Source organism: Dendrobates tinctorius, unplaced genomic scaffold, assembly GCF_039654945.1.
Source record: "Dendrobates tinctorius isolate UK_male_01 unplaced genomic scaffold, ASM3965494v1 ptg000114l, whole genome shotgun sequence".
In the NCBI taxonomy this organism is placed as follows: domain Eukaryota; kingdom Metazoa; phylum Chordata; class Amphibia; order Anura; family Dendrobatidae; genus Dendrobates; species Dendrobates tinctorius.
Window position 1 is genome coordinate 24,849,338 of NW_027361782.1, and position 19,091 is coordinate 24,868,428.

The following is a 19,091-nucleotide window of genomic DNA, read 5'->3' on the forward strand; positions in this document are numbered from 1 at the left end:
GTTGACTGAGTCTCTGCCCCGGAGGACACGGCATGGAAGCGGGCACCAGTGTGTACCACGAACTGTGAGTAAAGCCTTGAAACTGCAAGCACTGGTGTCCTCCATTCCTTCTTGCGTCTGCCCAGCACTGCTACATCCCCTGCGCCGGACACTACACCACCTAAGTGTCCCCACATCTACACTGCCCTGGGACAACAGCCCTGCCTGTGGAGGGCTATACCATCATTGCTGCATCACACCATCAGCCCAGAGGATCTGTTGCAGCGTCGGCTTAACACCTCCCTTGCCGAACACCACAGGTGGCATCACGAACTATTCCATTCCATTAACTACATATACCGCCATTGACTTGAGCGGGAGGGCGACCCATTAGCAGTATAGTTTTGGGTGATATGTCGGGTGAATTAGCAGTATATATAGTTTGGGGTGATATTTCGGGTGTATTAGCAGTATATATAGTTTGGGGTGTATTAGCAGTTTATATAGTTTGGGGTGTGTTAGCAGTATATATTGTTTTGGGTGATATGTCGGGTGTATTAGCAGTATATATAGTTTGGGGTGATTTTCGGGTGTATTAGCAGTATATATAGTTTGGGGTGATTTTCGGGTGTATTAGCAGTATATATAGTTTGGGGTGATATTTCGGGTGTACTAGCATATATATTGTTTGGGGTGATATTTTGGGGTATAATAGCAGTATATATAGTTTGGGGTGATATTCCGGGTGTATTAGCATTATAGTTTGGGGTGTATTAGCAGTATATATAGTTTGGGGTGATGTCGGGTGTATTAGCAGTATATATAGTTTGGGGTGATATTTCTGGTGTGTTTGTAGTATATATACTTTGGGGTGAGATTTCGGGTGACATTTCGGGGTTTCGGGTGATATTGCGGTCGGCACTCCTGTGAGTGAAGTTCCCGCCATTATGGCGCAAGCAGTTCCAGCCCTTCAGACACCTTAGGCCACGCCCTCCGCTTGCATCAGACGCGCGCCGGTCTGTGGACACGCCTGCTTGATTTGCATGCGCGCCCCCGCGGCGGTCGCCAGGCTGGGGATCTCCTCGGTGACGTCACGGTGACGCTGCTCCCCCGGTTTCCATGCTGCACAGGTGACGGCGGCCGCCATATTGGCGGAGCCTGTGGCGGCAGCGGGGACCGGGAACAGGCGGCTCCGGAGGGGGGTATTCTCACCTCTCCGCTCCCCCTTTAGGAGCTGGCGGGGGGCGCTTGGACCGAGCCGCCCAGGAGGGGGATGCCGCAGCGGCTCAGCTATCTGGAGGATCCGGGGATGAACATGGAGGTGTACGGGACCGGCGGCAGTGAGGTGTGTCTGCTGCTGCCCGTGTGTCGCCGTCCCTGGCCCCCAATGTCTCCGGCCCCCTGTGACACCAGCCCCGTTTCCTCCATGCTCTGCCCTTGCTCCCTGCTCTCCCCGTTCCTCATGTCTTCGTAGGTCCCCAGGTTCAGGTCATTGTGCTCCTCCGGGCCCCTGTACTGCCTTGTCCCTCCTCCCCTGCTCCTCCAGGGCTCCCCATGTCCCATGCCCTGAGTCCTCCTGCACCCCCCATGCATTCCCTGCCCCTTGTCCCCGTGTGACCTGTCTGCCCTGCTCTCAAGTATCCCCTTGTGCCCCCCGTCTCTTGTCCCCTTGTGAGTCTCACTGTGTGTCCCTCATCTACGCTGACCTCGTGATCCCTGTGCTCCCTTCTTCCCTGTCCCCTTGCAGCCCCGTCTCTGTGTGTCCCTATCTTAGTCTGCCCTTGGAGTCCCCATTTGCCTGTCTCCCCTGCCCCCCTTGTGTCCTCCCTTGCCCCCTAATCCACGTGTGTCCTCTTGTGCCCGTCTCCCTTGCCCCCTAGACCACGTGTTTCCCCTTTTGCCTGTCTCCCTTGCCCCCTAGTCCACCTTTGTCCCCTTTTGCCTGTCTCCCCTGCCCCCTTGTATCATCTTGTGCCCGTCTCCCTTGCCCCCTAATCCCTGTGTCCTCTTGTGCCCGTCTCCCCTGCCCCCTTGTCATCTTGTAGCTGTCTCCCTTGCCCCCTAATCCCCGTGTGTCCTCTTGTGCCCATCTCCCTTGCCCCCTAGTCCACCTGTCTCCCCTTTTGCCTGTCTCCCCTGCCCCCTTGTGTCATCTTGTGGCTGTCTCCCTTGCCCCCTAATCGCCGTGTGTCCTCTTGTGCCCTTCTCCCGTCTCCCCTTGTGTCCTTCTCCCCTGCCCCCTAGTCCACCTGTGTCCCCTTTTGCCTGTCTCTCCTGCCCCCTGGTGTCATCTTGTGTCCTCCCTTGCCCCCTAATCCCCGTGTGTCCTCTTGTGCCCTTCTCCCGTCTCCCCTTGTGCCCTTCTCCCCTGCTCCCCTAGTCCTCGTGTGCCCGTGTCTTTCTCACTGCCCCTGTGTGGCCCTCCACCTTACAAGGGTCTCATGTTTGCACCATCTCCTGTGCCAATATAATGTCACTTGGTTGTGAATTTTTTTCTTATCATTGATTTCCGCTTTCACAAATGCATAAACACCAGGATGCATTTTTTTTTTGCTCTGCACTTGTATATTGTGTGTAGTATTATCTGACATAACTGGTGCGGACGACGCCATGCTGCGCCACAAAGCGGAGAAACTGGTAACAGGAGGCTACAAGCGTGTGCGGAACCTAAGGCTGTGTGCACACAATAGGAATTTACAGCAGATATTTCTGCATCAAAAAACATTTCTCCTGGCAGGAAAAAAAAGTTTAAAGAATTGACAAACGGCAGATATGAAACTGCTTGAAATCTACGAGGAAAAAATGAGCACATCATTCATCAGATTTCAGAAATCCCAGTTTGTTGGTATAGGAAACCTATCATTTTTTGTGTAAAAACATTCTCTCTTGGAAGAAAAATTGCTGCAGCAGCCGATTAAGTTGCTTTACTCGCTACTTGTGGTTGGCTGGACGCCGCTCGTCTCTGCAGCGTCTCCTTCCACCGTGCGGTTTTTGCTTTGTATCGTTGTATAATGGAAAGTTCTGCAACTTTCTGATACCATTTATCTTTCAATCCCTCTTTGCTTTTGAGATCTGCCGACTGTCGGTGCCGTGTCCTTGCCTGGTCCTGCATTATGACTAGTGTTTACAATGTTTCTTTGCCCCCAGACCAGTAAATTATTGCGAATTGTCTAGTCTTGGTACATTGTAGCAGGCAGAGATCTCAACCTAGAGGCATTCATAGGTGAAGTCTATTAGAAAGTTGCAGAAGATTTTTCTCTGCAACTTTACTCTTCATTACTGCAGGAAAGCCTATGACCTATTTCTGTCGGAGACGTAATTGACGCATGTGAAGCTGGTGTGATTAATTTACAGTAAACTTTTACATCCTGTTCCATTTGGATCCACTTTTTTTTGTTTAAGCAAATCAGGAAGTTGCTTAAGGGACTTTTCAAACTTTGGAGACTTTATATGTATGAAAATGATAAAATAGTCATTTTTCGCTGCCAGTCTGTTGACTTGGCGGCAGTGGGGACATTTACGTCTAGTGCATGACTGCTGCTGCCAATCACTGGGCCTCACTGATGGAGACCGGCCGTATCGGCTGGGGGTAGAATTGATGATCTTTGTACTTTCTTACACATTGAGCTTATGGACAAATAAAGATTGAAATTCAATTCGACCATTAAGCAGTGGTCTCTTTAGATATTGAAAGAGTTGCTGCAGCTGAAGGGATGGTCGCAGAAATCTCTGCAACAGATCTGTCATTTCTGAACATCCCCTATAGGTGTTGGTGTATAGGTTTTGTACACTGAGGCAGTCTGCTCCATCCGTATCATCCGCCTGGTATTCGGTCATTGGGTTGTGGAGGATTCAGAGCCCCATGCCCTGTGTGTCCATCCGCAGAATACAAGTCGCTGTGTGTGGTCTATCGATAAGCACATACAGACTTGCCCTAAAATAGTTGAGGTCGCTCACAGCGGCTGAGAGTTCTATTCGCAGGAGATTTTCTGATAATAGACTCTTAGGGAATTGCTTTTCTTGCAGTCGTCTTCCCGGTGTTGTGAATAATACAGGTGGGAGGTTTTGGAGAGCGCTGCAGTGACTGTGAGCTGCCGCCTCTCATGCGTTCTCTTGAGTTTGGTGTCGACGTTATGTTTTGAGCTGCAGATCTTGGGGCGCTCTCTTTTGATTGAAATAAAAATCAGTGTGCGGTTTTTTAAGATAAGGAATTGGTCGCCCGCCCTGGCCTTGCTGACGCCAAGATCTGTTACTTTTCCTATTTCTCTTTCTCATTACTGCAGGTTTTATACTCTCGTTACTAAGGTAATGGTTGTGACACGGGTTGTGCGTCTTCATTACGGCTCGTCTTGATCGTTTAGCCTCATTCCAGGTCACGCTTCTCTTTGTTGCATACAACTCCAGGGGAAAAAAAGCAAAGAAAATCTTTGCCATCAGAGCAAGGATTAATTAAAGGACCAACGTTCGCTCTTATTGTAAAAGTTAACATAACTTAGTTTTGAAGGCTGAAGGAAGACCTTATGTCCATCTAGTTCAGCCTATTTTTAGTGCAGCTGTTCTGCATTGTTGATCCTGGGGAAAGCAAAAAAACCCACAGAGTAGAAGACAATTTTCTCCATAGGGAAAATATTTCCTTCCCCTAAGCTGGGTCAACCATCTACCTATAATATTATGTTATTTGTAACCTTCTATACTGTTACTCACACAAGAAAAGCATCCATTCCTTTCTTAAATTCATTCAGTGAGTTGGCCATCACCACTTCCTCAGGAAGAGAATTCCAGAGCCTCACTGCTCTTACCGTGAAGAACCCTCTTCTATGCTGGTGCAGAAATTGTCTTTCCTCCAAACAAAGAGAATGCCCCCTTGTTCTTGTCACAGTCCTTGGTACAAACAGTTCATTGGAGAGATCTCTGTATTGGCCTCTGATATACTTGTACATATATATTAAGTCTTCTCTTTTCTAGAGTAAGTAGACCTAATTTTGATAACCTTTCTGGGTATTGTAGTGAACCAACTCCATTTATCATTTTAGTAGCCCGCCTTTGAACCCTTTCAAGTTCAGTAATGTCTTTCTTGAGCACCGGCGTCAAAAATTGCACACAATACTCCAAGTGTGGTCTGACGAGTGATTTGTACAGAGGGAGAATTATGTTTTTATCTCGTGTCCCCAGACCTCTTCTAATGCATCCCATGACCCTATTTGCTTTGGTGGCAGCTGCCTGACACTGGGCACTCCAATTTAGCTTCTTATTGACTAAGAAGCCTAAGTCTTTTTCCATGTCTGATTTCCCCAGCAGTTTCCCATTTAGTAAGTAATTGTAGCATCTGTTTCTCTTTCCCATGTGCATAACCTTACACTTATGTGTGTTAAACCTCATTTGCCATTTTTCAGCCCAATTCTCCAATTTACTCAAATCTGTCTGTAGTTGCAAACTGTCCTCCTTTGTGTTAACTACCTTAGGCTACTTTCACACATCCGGTGTGTGGGGTCCGGCGGCGTGCGGCGAAAATCCGGGCCGCCGGATCCGGCCTGCAGCCGTGACACCGGATGTGTGTGCGGCGAGACGATACGGCTCGGACATTATTAAAGGAGCCGCAGGACAGAGGCAGCCAATGAGACAGCTGCTGAAAGGGAGGTGAGGGGAGGAGAGGGGAGGGGGGTGGAGAGAGACATGGGGGGTTAACATTAGTGTCCAGGCAAGAGAATCTCTCTCTTGCTGGGCACTTGTGGGGTTAACCCCACAGAGAGATCTCTCTCTCTCACCCAGACACTGTGAGTGTTAACCCCACAAGTCCCCGGCGAGAGAGATCTCTCACAAGTGTCAGGGTGACAGAGAGAGATCTCTCTCTCTCTCGCCGGGCACTTGTGGGGTTAACATTCACAGAGTCCGGGCATGCGCTGTGGAAAAAGCCGGTCCGGCGCTGACAAAAAACGTTGCAGGGAACGTTTTTTTGCAGATGCCGGACGGCTAATTTATGCCGTGTCCGGCAACAACCGGACACGACGCATAACCATCCGGCACGATGCGGCGCCCATGAAAGCTTATGGGACAAAACCGGATCCGGTGCTGGATCCAGTTATTAAAAATTTTGCCGCATCGTGCCGGATGACAAAAACCGGATGTGTGAAAGAGGCAAATACTGATATTTTACTGTGTAAGCCATCCACTAGATCATTAATAAATATATTAAATAGTAGGGGGCCCAATACAGAACCCTGTGGTACCCCACTAGTAACCCTGGCCCAATCTGAGTATGCACCATTAATAACCACTCTTGTTTTCTATCACTAAGCCAGCTACCCACCCATCTACACACATTTTCCCCTAGACCAAGCTTTCTTATCTTACTTACCAATCTTTTATGTGGGACAGTGTCAAATGCTTTAGAGAAGTCGAGATAAATGACATCCAATGATTCTCCTTGGTCCATTTGAGAGCTTACATCCTCATAGAAGCTGATCAGGTTAGTTTGACAGGAGCGATCCTTCATGAATCCATGTTGATATGGAGTTAAACATTTATTAACATTGAGATATTCCATAATGGTATCCCTTAGAAACCCTTCAAAAATGTTACCCACAACAGATGTTAAGCTTATCGGCCTATAGTTTCCAGGTTCCCTTTTACACCCCTTTTTGAATATTGGTACCACATTTGCTTGCCGCCAATCAAAAGGAACAGACCCTGTTTCTATAGTCTTTAAATATAAGGAATAGAGGCCTGTCTATCACATTACTTAACTCCCTTAATACCCGAGGGTGAATGCCATCAGGGCCTGGTGATTTGTCAATTTTAATCTTACTAAGGCGGTTCTGTACTTCTTCCAGGGTTAGGCAGGTAATACTTAATGCAGGGTGGATAAAAATCAATGTTTTTTTAAAAAAAAATCAAAAAAATCGGATTTTTTTATTTAAATCGGATTTTTTTTATTTAAATCGGATTTTTTTCAATAAACTGCTTTTTGAGGAAAATATTTTACCATCCAAAGGTTCTTCCATCATGAGATAAAGCTGAGTTGTTTAACTCAGTAGAATAAAGGCTGTATATGTGTAACATTCACAATGCCATGCTCTTCCAGAGGTTTCTGTAGGATTAGTGGGCAGTTTCTCTCCTATATTATCACAGACGCTCGCTTTACTTACGCAGTTCTCAAAACTGAATTTGACTCCGCAGAGGTCCCAGCCTCTTCTTCACGGCAAAAATGTTACAACATGAACAGAGTTGAGAAAAAGACCTTAATCCTATTGTTCTACAAATCTATGAATACAGAATCAACCCCTTCAGTGCCAAGTCCAAGAAGTTAGACAATATGTTTCTGATTGTTTGGAGTGGAATAGATCTGCACAACACAAGAAGAATGTGAATCTAAGTGTGAGGAGGAGGAAGGGCAAGCAGACAAGAAAATGAAAGTGAAACTTTGAGCACAATACTGCAGCATAGCCACAGACAGACAAGTCTGGATCTGTTTGTGTGTACGATCTGAGGTTTATTACATTCTTTCCTTATAATGGCAGCAGGCCGTAAAAGAGACCCAGTTTGGGAATATTTTAATGAAGCTCCTTCGCCTATCGGTAAGGCAGGCATGCGTGCAAAATGCAAACGATGCAACAAAGAGATGCAAGGCCTGGTGGCGCGAATGAGGCAACATCATGAGAAGTGCGGTGATGAAGATGACCAAAGAAACACTTCTGAACAGGCAGGATCTTCAGGTTGGTAAACATTTTTATTGAATCCTATTTCTAAAGACTGAACTGTCATGTGTGAGAAAAATTATATTTCTTATTATTACTGCATGTTACTGTCATTTGGTACAGTTATGAAGAAAAACAAATATTCCTTTTGGGGCAGGGGCAGTGATGTGTTGTGTACAATAAGCAGAAATTGTATAAACAATAAAATAACAGCATTGACTTTTTTTGTTTAGGGGAATTCATGGATTCTGGAAACTATCCACCTCCAAGATCACCATCATCCTGTTCTACAGTTTATTATTATTATTATTATTTATTGTTATAGCGCCATTTATTCCATGGCGCTTTACATGTGAGGGGGGTATACATAAAAACAAGTACAATAATCTTAAACAATACAAGTCATAACTGGTACAGGAGGAGAGAGGACCCTGCCCGCGAGGGCTCACAATCTTCAAGGGATGGGTGATAATACAGTAGGCGAGGGTAGAGCTGGTCGTGCAGCGGTTTGGTCGATCGGTGGTTACTGCAGGTTATAGGCTTGTCGGAAGAGGTGGGTCTTCAGGCTCTTTTTGAAGGTTTCGATGGTAGGTGAGAGTCTGATATGTTGTGGTAGAGAGTTCCAGAGTAGGGGTGATGCGCGAGAGAAATCTTGTATGCGATTGTGGGAAGAGGAGATAAGAGGGGAGTAGAGAAGGAGATCTTGTGAGGATCGGAGGTTGCGTGCAGGAAAGTACCGGGAGACGAGGTCACAGATGTATGGAGGAGACAAGTTGTGGATGGCTTTGTATGTCATGGTTAGGGTTTTGTAATGGAGTCTCTGGGCAATTGGGAGCCAGTGAAGGGATTGACAGAGGGGAGAAGCTGGGGAATAGCGGGGGGACAGGTGGATTAGTCGGGCAGCAGAGTTTAGAATAGATTGGAGGGGTGCGAGAGTGTTTGAGGGGAGGCCGCAGAGCATGAGGTTGCAGTAGTCAAGGCGAGAGATGATGAGGGCATGGACTAGGGTTTTTGCAGATTCTTGGGTGAGGAATGAACGGATGCGTGAAATATTTTTGAGTTGAAGTCGGCAGGAAGTGGAAAGGGTTTGGATATGTGGTTTGAAGGAGAGATCAGCATCAAGGATTACTCCGAGGCAGCGAGCTTGTGGGACTGGGGAGAGTGGGCAGTCATTTACTGTAATTGATAGGTTCGTAGGGGGGGTCACGTGAGATGGGGGAAAGATGATGAATTCTGTTTTGTCCATGTTGAGTTTCAGATATCTAGTGGAGAAGAAGGATGAAATAGTGGACAGACATTGAGGGATTCTGGTTAGTAGGGAGGTGATATCTGGTCCAGAGATGTAGATCTGTGTGTCATCAGCATAAAGATGATACTGAAAGCCATGAGATTCTATGAGCTGTCCCAGGCCAAAGGTGTAAATAGAGAACAGCAGGGGCCCTAGGACTGAACCTTGTGGGACTCCGACAGATAGGGGGCGAGGTGAGGAGGTGATGTGTGAGTGGGAGACGCTGAATGTCCGGTCTGTTAGGTATGATGAGATCCAGGAGAGGGCCAAGTCTGTGATGCCGAGGGATGAGAGGGTCTGTAATAATAGGGAATGGTCCACTGTGTCAAAGGCAGCCGACAGGTCCAGGAGGAGGAGGACAGAGTAGTGTCGCTTGCTCTTGGCAGTTAAGAGGTCATTGGTGACCTTAGTAAGGGCAGTTTCAGTGGAGTGGTGTGACCGGAAGCCAGATTGTAAGCGGTCGAAGAGGGAGCAAGAAGAGAGATGGGAGGACAGTTCAAGGTAGACGTGTTGTTCCAGTAGCTTGGAGGCGTATGGGAGAAGTGATATAGGGCGATAGCTAGATACAGAGGATGGGTCAAGAGAGGGCTTTTTGAGGATAGGTGTGATGGAGGCATGTTTAAAGCTTGAGGGGAAAACACCAGTTGTTAGTGATAGGTTGAAGAGATGGGTTAGGGTTGGGATGAAGACTGTGGTGAGGTTTGGGATGAAGTGGGATGGGATCGGGTCGAGTGCACAGGTGGTGAGATGTGATCTTGAGAGTAGAGTGGAGAGTCGATCTTCTGTAATGGTGGAGAAGTTGGTTTTGAAGGTGGAGGGCTGGGAAGTCGGGAGGAAGGGCTCTGGGGGTTGTTGACCAAAACTGTCCCTGATGTTATCAATTTTCTGCTTGAAAAATGAGGCAAAGTCTTCAGCTGAGATGAGTGGGGAGGGAGGAGGTGCTGGGGGGCGGAGGAGAGAATTGAAGGTGTTGAATAACTGTTTAGGGTTGTGAGACAGGGAGGATATGAGAGATGAGAAGTTTCAGAGTTATCCATCCAGGATAGTGCTTCATTAGCAGCAGCATCATCATCAGACACCCACAGCCACATATCACCATCACCCAAAAGGAAGAAAAAACCTTTACCTCCTGGAACCACCATAGATAGGTTTGTGATAAGAACTAGCAGATTAGAAAAAAAGTTGATTGATGAAAAAATTGCCCAGTTTATTTATGCAACGAACTCTTCTTTCCGTCTGACTGAGAACCCACATTTCATTAATATGGTTGAGTCACTGAGACCAGGATACAGTCCACCCAGCAGAGCTGATGTTGCAGGGAAACTGCTGGATCAAGTGTATGACAGAGAAATGGAGCAATGTGCAACAGCTCTGGAGGGTAAAATTGTTAACCTAAGTATTGATGGGTGGAGTAATGTCCACTGATCCTATTGTATGTGCTTGTATAACAACAGAAGAAGGTAAAGTCTTCCTTGCACAAACAACTGATACGTCAGGAAATGCACACACAGCAGAATACTTACAAGAAGTGGCAGTAAAAGCTATAACGACATGTGAACAAAAATTCAAATGTCTAGTACGCAGTTTGGTCACTGACAATGCTGCAAACGTATCCAAGATGAGAAGAGATTTAGAAGAGCAGGGAGGGAATACAAAGCTGCAAATAACATATGGTTGCAGTGCTCATTTGCTGCACCTCTTAGCCAAAGACTTAAGTGTTCCAGAAATAAAGGCTAATGTTGTTGAAATTGCTAAATACTTCCGTAATAATCATTTTTCTGCAGCAGCTCTGAAAAGGATGGGTGGAACCAAGCTAACGCTCCCACAAGATGTTAGATGGAACTCTGTGGTGGACTGTTTTGAGCAGTATATCAAAAACTGGCCTATTCTGATGACACTTTGTGAAGAAAATCGAGATAAAATAGATGGCACTGTCACGGCCAAAATCCTCAACATTGGGCTTAAGAGAAATGTTGAACATATGCTGAGCTTCCTGAAACCCATCTCTCAAGCTTTAAACAAAATACAGAAAAATAGCTGTTTTATTGCGGATGCTGTTGAAATTTGGAAGGAACTGAGTGAACACTTAAAAACAGAACTACACATGGACAGAATTAAATTACAAGCAGTAAACAAACAAATGGGACAAGCACTGACTCCAGCTCATTTTTTGGCAAATATTGTCAATATCCAATATCAGGGTCAAAACCTAAGTGCTGAGGAAGAGGAGTTAGCTATGACATGGGTATCCAGCAATCATCCATCTTTAATGCCAACTATAATAAACTTCAGAGCTAAGGGGGAACCATTCAAGAAATATATGTTTGCTGAAGATATTTTAAGGAAGGTCACACCAGTAAACTGGTGGAAGTCACTTAAGAGCTTGGATTTAGAGACTGTTCAAGTAATGATTTCACTTTTAACAGCAGTAGCTTCTTCTGCAGGCTTTGAAAGAATATTCTCTTCCTTTGGACTCATTCATTCTAAATTGAGAAACCGGTTGGGACCCAATAAAGCAGGAAAGCTTGTTTTTCTTTTCCAGATTATGAATAGGAACAAAGAAGAAGATGATGATGAAGATGACGACAAGTGAGCTACAGAGGACAGCAGGGACAGTAGTATTTAAGTTTTTCATGTGTCGGCTGGGCTGACAGTCTAAGTTTCTTAAAATATATATATATTTTGTTTAGCCAAATTAGTTAACAAACATGGATGTTTGTTTAAGCAAATAACTTATGCTGTAATGTTGTTATTGTTTCAGTTGAATAAATCTATTTAAATTGTTATTAAGGTCAGGATTATTTTTCTCCTTCCTAAGTACAACAGAACAGTGGTGTCCAAATATGAATGATTAACCCATTAAACTGGGGAGCAAAAAGTAATATAAAAAGTGATTCTAAAAATCTTCATCTACTTGCATGTTAAAGTAGCAAGAACTAGTTTAGGTAGAAACTTTGATTTAAATCACTGATTTAAAACAAGCCTTACTGACTAGTGATTTAAATCGTGATTTAAATCAGTTAGATTTAAATCAAATCCACCCTGACTTAATGGGGAGTTTACATTATCACTCTGCATTTCCCCTGGCAAATCCTTTTCCTGTGTGAACACTGTTGAGAAAAAAGTATTTAAAACATTTACTTTTCCCACATCGCTCTCTATGATTTCACCCTCATTGTTCTTTAAAGGGCCGACACCTTCAATTTTAATCATTTTACTGTTTATATAATTAAAGAATAGTTTGGGGTTTGTTTTACTTTCCTTAGCAATGAGTCTCGGTTTCCACTTTTGCTAAATGTATTTGTTTTTTACACATTTTATTTTTTTCTCTAACTTTTTAATGTTTTTTCATTGCCGCCTTGTTTTAGCTTCTTAAATGCCTTGTTCTTGTTATTTATTGCCCTTTTTACATCCTTATTTAGCCACATTGGTGTTCTCCTGTTCCTAGCCCTTTTATTTCTGTACGGTATGGCTAGCTCGCAGTGGGTGTGTAAAACTGATTTAAATATTTCCCATTTATTTTCTGTGCTCCTATTTTTGAGTACATTGTCCCAATCAATTCGGCGAAGGTCCTCTCTAAGCTGATCAAACTTTCCTTCCTGAAATTCAGCGTTTTTGTAATCCCCTTCCAGGGCACCTTACTAAAAGACAAGTGGAATTGTATTATATTGTGGTCACTGTTCCCTATGTGCCCATCGACTCGTACTTCTGTTATTCTATCTGGCCTGTTGCTTAAAATTAAGTCCAGAAGGGTTGTCCCTCTAGTTGGGCCCTGCACAAGTTGTGACAGATAATTATCCTTGGTCACTGACAGAAATTGGTTTCCTTTCTGAGGTACGCATGTTTCAGCTTCACAGTCTATGTCGGGGTAGTTGAAGTCCCCCATAATAATCACCTCATTGTGATTTGCTGCTTTGTCTATTTGTTTCAATAATACATTTTCAGTGATTTCTGTTATATTTGGTGGCTTATAACAAACCTCTATGAGGATTTTATTACTTTTCCCTCCTTGTATCTCCACCCATAGAGACTCCACCTCTTCATTTCCCTCTTGTATATCTTCTCTTAGTGTGGGCTTTATATATAGACAGACTCCACCCCCTTTCCTTTTTTTTACGATCCCTCCTAAACAAATCATATCCTTGCAAGTTAGCCGCCCAGTCATAGCTGTCGTCTAACCATGTCTCAGTTATTCCTACTATGTCGTATTTTTCCTCATACATTACCCCAGATCTTCAATCTTATTGGTCAGGCTTCTTGCGTTGGTCAGCATGCAGGAAAGAAGTTTTGCTTCCTTTTTCTTAGCTTCCTTCTGAGTACCCTGTCTTGGGTCCTCTTTACCACATCTAGTATCCTTGATTAGTTTGTCCTTCTGCTGCATGTTCTTGTCTGCTGTTTTTCCTCCCATCCTCTCTTCTTCTAGCTTAAAGCCCTCCTGATGAGTGTGGCAAGTCTTCTGGCGAATGTGTGTTTCCCCGGTTTTGTGAGGTGTATCCCATCTCTTGCGAGAAGCCATCGTAGAGGTAATTCACGCCATGGTCCAAGAATCCAAATCCTTGCTGCCTGCACCACCATCGTAGCCAGTTGTTCACCTCTAGTATCCTATTCCATCTTCTGATGCCATGGCCATCGACTGGGAGGATTGATGAGAAAACAACCTGTACATTCCCTTCCTTTATTTTCTTCCCCAGAATTTCAAAGTCTTCGCAGATAGTTGGTAGGTCATTTCTTGCCGTGTCGTTTGTGCCTACATGTATCAGTAGGAAAGGGTAGTCGTCCTTGGATTTGAGGATAGTTGGTATCCTGTTGGCCACATCCTTGATTTTTGCTCCTGGGAGGCAGCATACTTCTCGTGCGGTTATGTCTGGCCTGCAGATAGTTGCCTCCGTGCCTCTTAGTAGTGAGTCGCCCATAACTACCACTCTTTTCTTTCCGGACGCACGGCTTGTTGCTCGTGAGTTTTTGAGTGTCATTTGTTTCCGCTTTTGTTGACGGAGTAACTTCTTTTGTTGATAGTGTGTCTTCTCTTGTAGATACGGTATCATCCTGAGCTGTGCCATTTTCGTTCTCCAGCATGAGGGCTTCATATTGGTTGCTAAGCTGTGTGGGTGGTGATGACCACTTGATCTGTTTGCTTCTTTTCGTCACATGGCTCCACTTTTCAGCCTCTGTATGTGCTCTGAAGCTTTTCTCACTTTCCAAATTCTGAATGGTTGCTTCTTCTTCATCCAAGAAGTCCTCATGTTCTTTACCTTCAATGTTGCTATTCTTTCTTCCAGTCCCTGCACCTTTTCCTCTGAGAGGGCAACAAGTTTGCACTTCTGACAGGTAAAGTTGAGTTTTTGGGCCAGAAGATCCGTAAACATGTATACAGCATGTGTTGCAGGTGACCATGTGGATTTTCTTCTCTTCCATATTGCTATTGCTGATGCAGTCTTGATGTCCTCAAACAGCGAGATCCGGCAAGTCCCAGCAAATCGATCAGCTTAAGGCGACTCTTCTCCTCTTCCCAGAATGCACCGGAAATATGCAGATGAGCATCCTGCTTCTCCAATCCCTGGTTTTGCGATGTCCTCAAACAGCGAGACCCAGCAAGTCCCAGCGATCAATCAGCTTAAGGCGACTCTTCTCCTCTTCCCAGAATGCTCAGGAAATATGCAGATGAGCTTCCTGCTTCTCCAATCCCATAGACTTTAGAGGCAACGTACAATTAAGATCACTTTTTGCGCTTATAGCTTGTTGCAGCATTCATTAAAAATATATTTTTGGGGGGTGTACGTTGTGCCATAAATTTGTAACAAGATCATTAAATGAACTAATAAGTAACAGTTCAAAATATTATTCTCATGATAACTATACCCACATTTTGTCTCTTTCTTTTAACTTTCGATTCATAAATTTGCAGAGATTCTTTAGCCAAAATAAAAGGGATGCAAGGTGCAAATCATCAGAAAAATAGTGCAAAAACCTGTCCTGGTCCAACTACAATGCTGTTGCACTTGGTAAAGGAATAGGTTTAGCGTGCACTCGGTCTTATTAAGGACGAGGTGCTGGTGTAACGGACCTGGTGGTCCCAATATAGAATAATTATATAATTCACCGCACACTCTTGTGGATTATCATGCCAAATAGTTTAAATTTTATTAACACACAATCTGGGAGCGTAACAGAATAATGCAATGGAAGCGATATATAGAACGTTTCGGCTCCACCGGAGCCTTTATCACACAATCGCTTAATCCAGTGCCATACAAGAGAAGGGTATAGAGAAGAGGGATGAAAATCCCTGTGGTGTCCCGCGCCTGGCTGAGTCGGGAGCGCCGCTTTAGACAGCAACCCCTGCAGGTCCCCACTAGCCATTGATGGTGATCCGGCACCTTTATAAGGATTTTAGCATATGACTAGTCTCTGTGACACCACAGGGATTTTCATCCCTCTTCTCTATACCCTTCTCTTGTATGGCACTGGATTAAGCGATTGTGTGATAAAGGCTCCGGTGGAGCCGAAACGTTCTATATATCGCTTCCATTGCATTATTCTGTTACGCTCCCAGATTGTGTGTTAATAAAATTTAAACTATTTGGCATGATAATCCACAAGAGTGTGCGGTGAATTATATAATTATTCTTTGTTGCACTTGGTAAGGCATGTTCACACTGTGCTTTTTTTTTTTTTTTTTTTCCATGGGAAATGCAGTGTTACATTACTTTTTTTGCTTGCATTTTTTATGTGTTCAATCACATGGGTATAAAAACAGAAAATATGCTGAAAAAATTGACAAGCTGTGTTTAAAAACAAACACCGTGTGAATGAGTTTTATACCATCATTTATTTTTCTCCTACTGTAAAATATTTTTCCCATATGGAAAGCAGACTAGAAATGCTGCATGTATACAAGTCCTTACAGTTTGTTAGTATCCGCAATACTGTGATCTAAGCGCAGCACAAATCTGATCCTCTGTATGGTATCCACCGTGGGTATCTTTTTTTGAGGTGGTCAGCAGGTCACGTGGGGTAGTTGTGACGGCCTGGCTTTACTGTGTAACGCATGTAGGCCACTGGTGGCGGATAACCTGCCTCTGGGGGTAGCATGTACAATAATAACTTTTCTTCAGAGGCTGATAACCATTGCAGGCTGTTCTCAATATTGGGCCACATTCACACATTCAGCATTTGGTCAGTATTTTCCATCAGTATTTGTAACCAGGAGAGGAACAATCAGAGGAAAAGTGTAATAGAATCACGTCACCACTTCTGGATTTATCACCCACTCCGGGTTTTGGCTCATATATACGGATGTAAAATTCTGAGCAAACACTGATAGTGTGACCATAGTCTTAGTGTTTTTCTCTGTTACCAGTTTTTGTGCTGTTGTCTCATTTGCAATCTGTTGTCACAATCAGGTGTCAGCTGTTTTTTACATAAACTTCCCTTTCAACTTTTCCCTTAGTCACCTTCTCCCGGGAATATGTCATTGCGCTTTGGGTGTGGGTTTCCAAATGAGTTTAGTGTTAGAAGCAGGAGGAGCACAGAACATGAGCTGTACAGCCCCGTCCCGGGGAGACGCCGCCGCTGGTCGTTCAGGTGTGTTCTCCTCTGAAGGTCCTGCTGAGACGTGAGAGTGCGATGTGGCAAAGGGCAGCGGGGTAACTGTACAGGCCCTGTCCCGGGGAGAGGCAGATGCTGGTCGTTCAGGTGTGTTCTCCTCTGCAGCACCTGCTGAGAAGTGAGGGTGCGTTGTGGCAAAGGGTAGCGGGGTAAATATAAAGGATTGGTCCAGGGAGACGCTACCACTGATCGTTCAGGTGCATAATCTACTTCAGCATCTGTTGCGATGTAGCAGAGGGCATCCAGGTTATTGTACAGGACCCATCCCAAAGAGGTGCTACCGCTGATCGTTCAGGTGCACTCTTATCTGCAGCACGTGCTGAGACGTTAGGGTGTGATGTAGCAGAGGGCAGTGGGGTGCACCTGGAGACGCCGCTGATGGTTCAGGTGTATTGTCCCCATCTGTATTGATAATGTATTTCTCCCTCAAATTAGACGCCACTTACAAAAGAATTGGAGAAAAGATATGCGGGTACAGATGGTGGTTAGGTTCAAGGAAGGATGGAGCTAGGAGCCCTGCAAATTTTCAGCACCTCTGTGGATGGATGTTATGAGTTGTCCAAAGAGCTGGGAACAGCCACCTTCAGCACTCGAGCTTGTGTTGCACTACAAATCCCAGCACGCTGGCTGTCGGGTCATGCTTTTGGTTAAGGTTTAACAGTTAAGGGTAGATGAGGACCCTGTGGTCAGTCTGGAATCCTCACGATCAGCCACTGGTCATCAGTGCTCTGAAGTCAATGTCGTCCATGTGGGCTCTCCAGAGCGGGGGGAGGAGCCTTATAGATTGGGGCTCTATTGAGCTGTAAAGCTACTTTAGTCTGGCACTGATGATGGGGTGCGGATTATCAGATTTTCTCCTTGTCTTGATATTGTGCGTTGTCTGGGATCAGTGCTGCTTATTGGATGCATTGCTCTGGAGGTCTGATCACATTTCATTATTCTCTGCAGATTATTCTGCTTTTCATTCCTGCTCCAGGGTGCTTTCAGGTTTTCCTGGATTTTGGGCAGCAGCCTGGTGCTCGGCTCTGACAGCTCAGCTCCTTAGTGTTTCTCGCCGTCTGTGTCAGTGGGTGGAGGTCACCAGGATAATTGCTATCTCTCACAGCACAGTAATTCCTGCAGGAAAATCCCATCCAGCAGGTCGGCTTCACCCTCTGTGCGTAAATCATGGTACCTTTTAATTAGTGGCTTCCTCTTCAGGCAGAGACATGTAGATCTGTCGCACTTCCAGCCCGCAGAGCTCCAGCAGCCACGTGAGCTACACTGACAGTCCAGGATCTGGCCTATCAGTAATGGTGGCTGCTGGGGACCCCGCATGGTACCCTGACCCATGCAATGCAGGACACACACTAGTGCAGCCATGTTCAGCATGAGTCTCATGGTTCTTGACTAGATGTAAGACTGACCCAGGCAGAGCTGAAAAACATGCTGGGAGTTGTAGCCTTACATTCACTTTCGTGTTACAGATTGAGGACCACCACAGCGTCCGCACCAGTGATTGTCTTTTGTGGAAGTATTTTTTTTTTCCACTTCTGTCACTTCAGACATCCCCATTTCCATTTGGAATCTAGGCGCAGAGATCTGACCTGCGGCACTCCCTCTTCTGTGACACCACAACTCCCAGCATTTCCTACCGGCTGCCGCTGACTCGTGATCAGGAGCTTACAGGTGCATGAATGCAATGTCAAAACTACAGTGAAAACTGACAACCAAAGCAGCAAAGGTGTGAATATGACCCAGTACTACAATGCAGGATTTGTAAAGTATTGCAGCCTCTTTCACACATTTACTTTCCTCTCCTTGGTAACGCCTCCAAATAAGAAAAGCCTCTAAATGATTTTACTGGAGTTTCCCTTTAAGTCAGCAGCGTTCAGTCTCCGGCTGCTACGTCTTCTGTGCATTAGTCATTACAGGTAAGATAATTGTCGTCTTATGCACAGAAATTTTTGGCATCTAATAGATTATTGAATCTTTGTGATCCATTGATTATAGGGGCAGGAGATGGTCTGTGACGTTTCTTCTGCGTTCCTCAGTCTCTGCAGTATGAGATCATCTCCCTGCCTCCAGCTCATCGCATCCTCCTCTAAAGATGAGCAGGAAATGGGTATGACCAGATCCATAGACTATCCAGTGCCCACCACAGCTTCAGTACTGGCAGCCATGTCACCTGTAATTACCCCTGAAACTGTCATCTGTAATATGATATCCATCAACTCAGATCACCATTATGTATCCGCAGTCTCTGTAATCATATTACATTACTGATCCTGGGTTACATTCTGCATTATCCTCCAGAGCTGCACTCACTATTCTGCTGGTGCAGTCACTGTGAACATACATTGCATTACTGATCCTGAGTTACATCCTGTATTATACTCCAGAGCTGCACTCACTATTCTGCTGGTACAGTCACTGTGTACATACATTACATTACTGATCCTGAGTTACCTCCTGTATTACACTCCAGAGCTGCACTCACTATTCTTCTGGTGCAGTCACTGTGTACATACATTATATTACTG

General features: G+C 45.0%; 1 protein-coding gene across 4 annotated transcripts in view; it reads left to right on the forward strand.

The window, feature by feature from the left end:
- Nucleotides 1–995: 995 nt before the first annotated feature.
- Nucleotides 996–19,091, forward strand: part of RPS6KA6 (ribosomal protein S6 kinase A6) — an 82,844-nt gene continuing 64,748 nt past the window's right edge. For 2 of the 4 annotated variants that reach the window (XR_012234882.1, XM_073589911.1), the window contains exon 1: nucleotides 999–1,324. Coding sequence is in view for 3 of the 4 variants with exons in the window: in XM_073589911.1 (XP_073446012.1) it covers nucleotides 1,253–1,324 (72 nt within the window). In the remaining variant the exon portion in view is untranslated. Of the gene's footprint in view, nucleotides 1,325–16,626; nucleotides 16,657–19,091 lie in introns of those variants that run through there. The other 2 variants (XM_073589913.1, XM_073589914.1) reach the window with 2 other exon arrangements.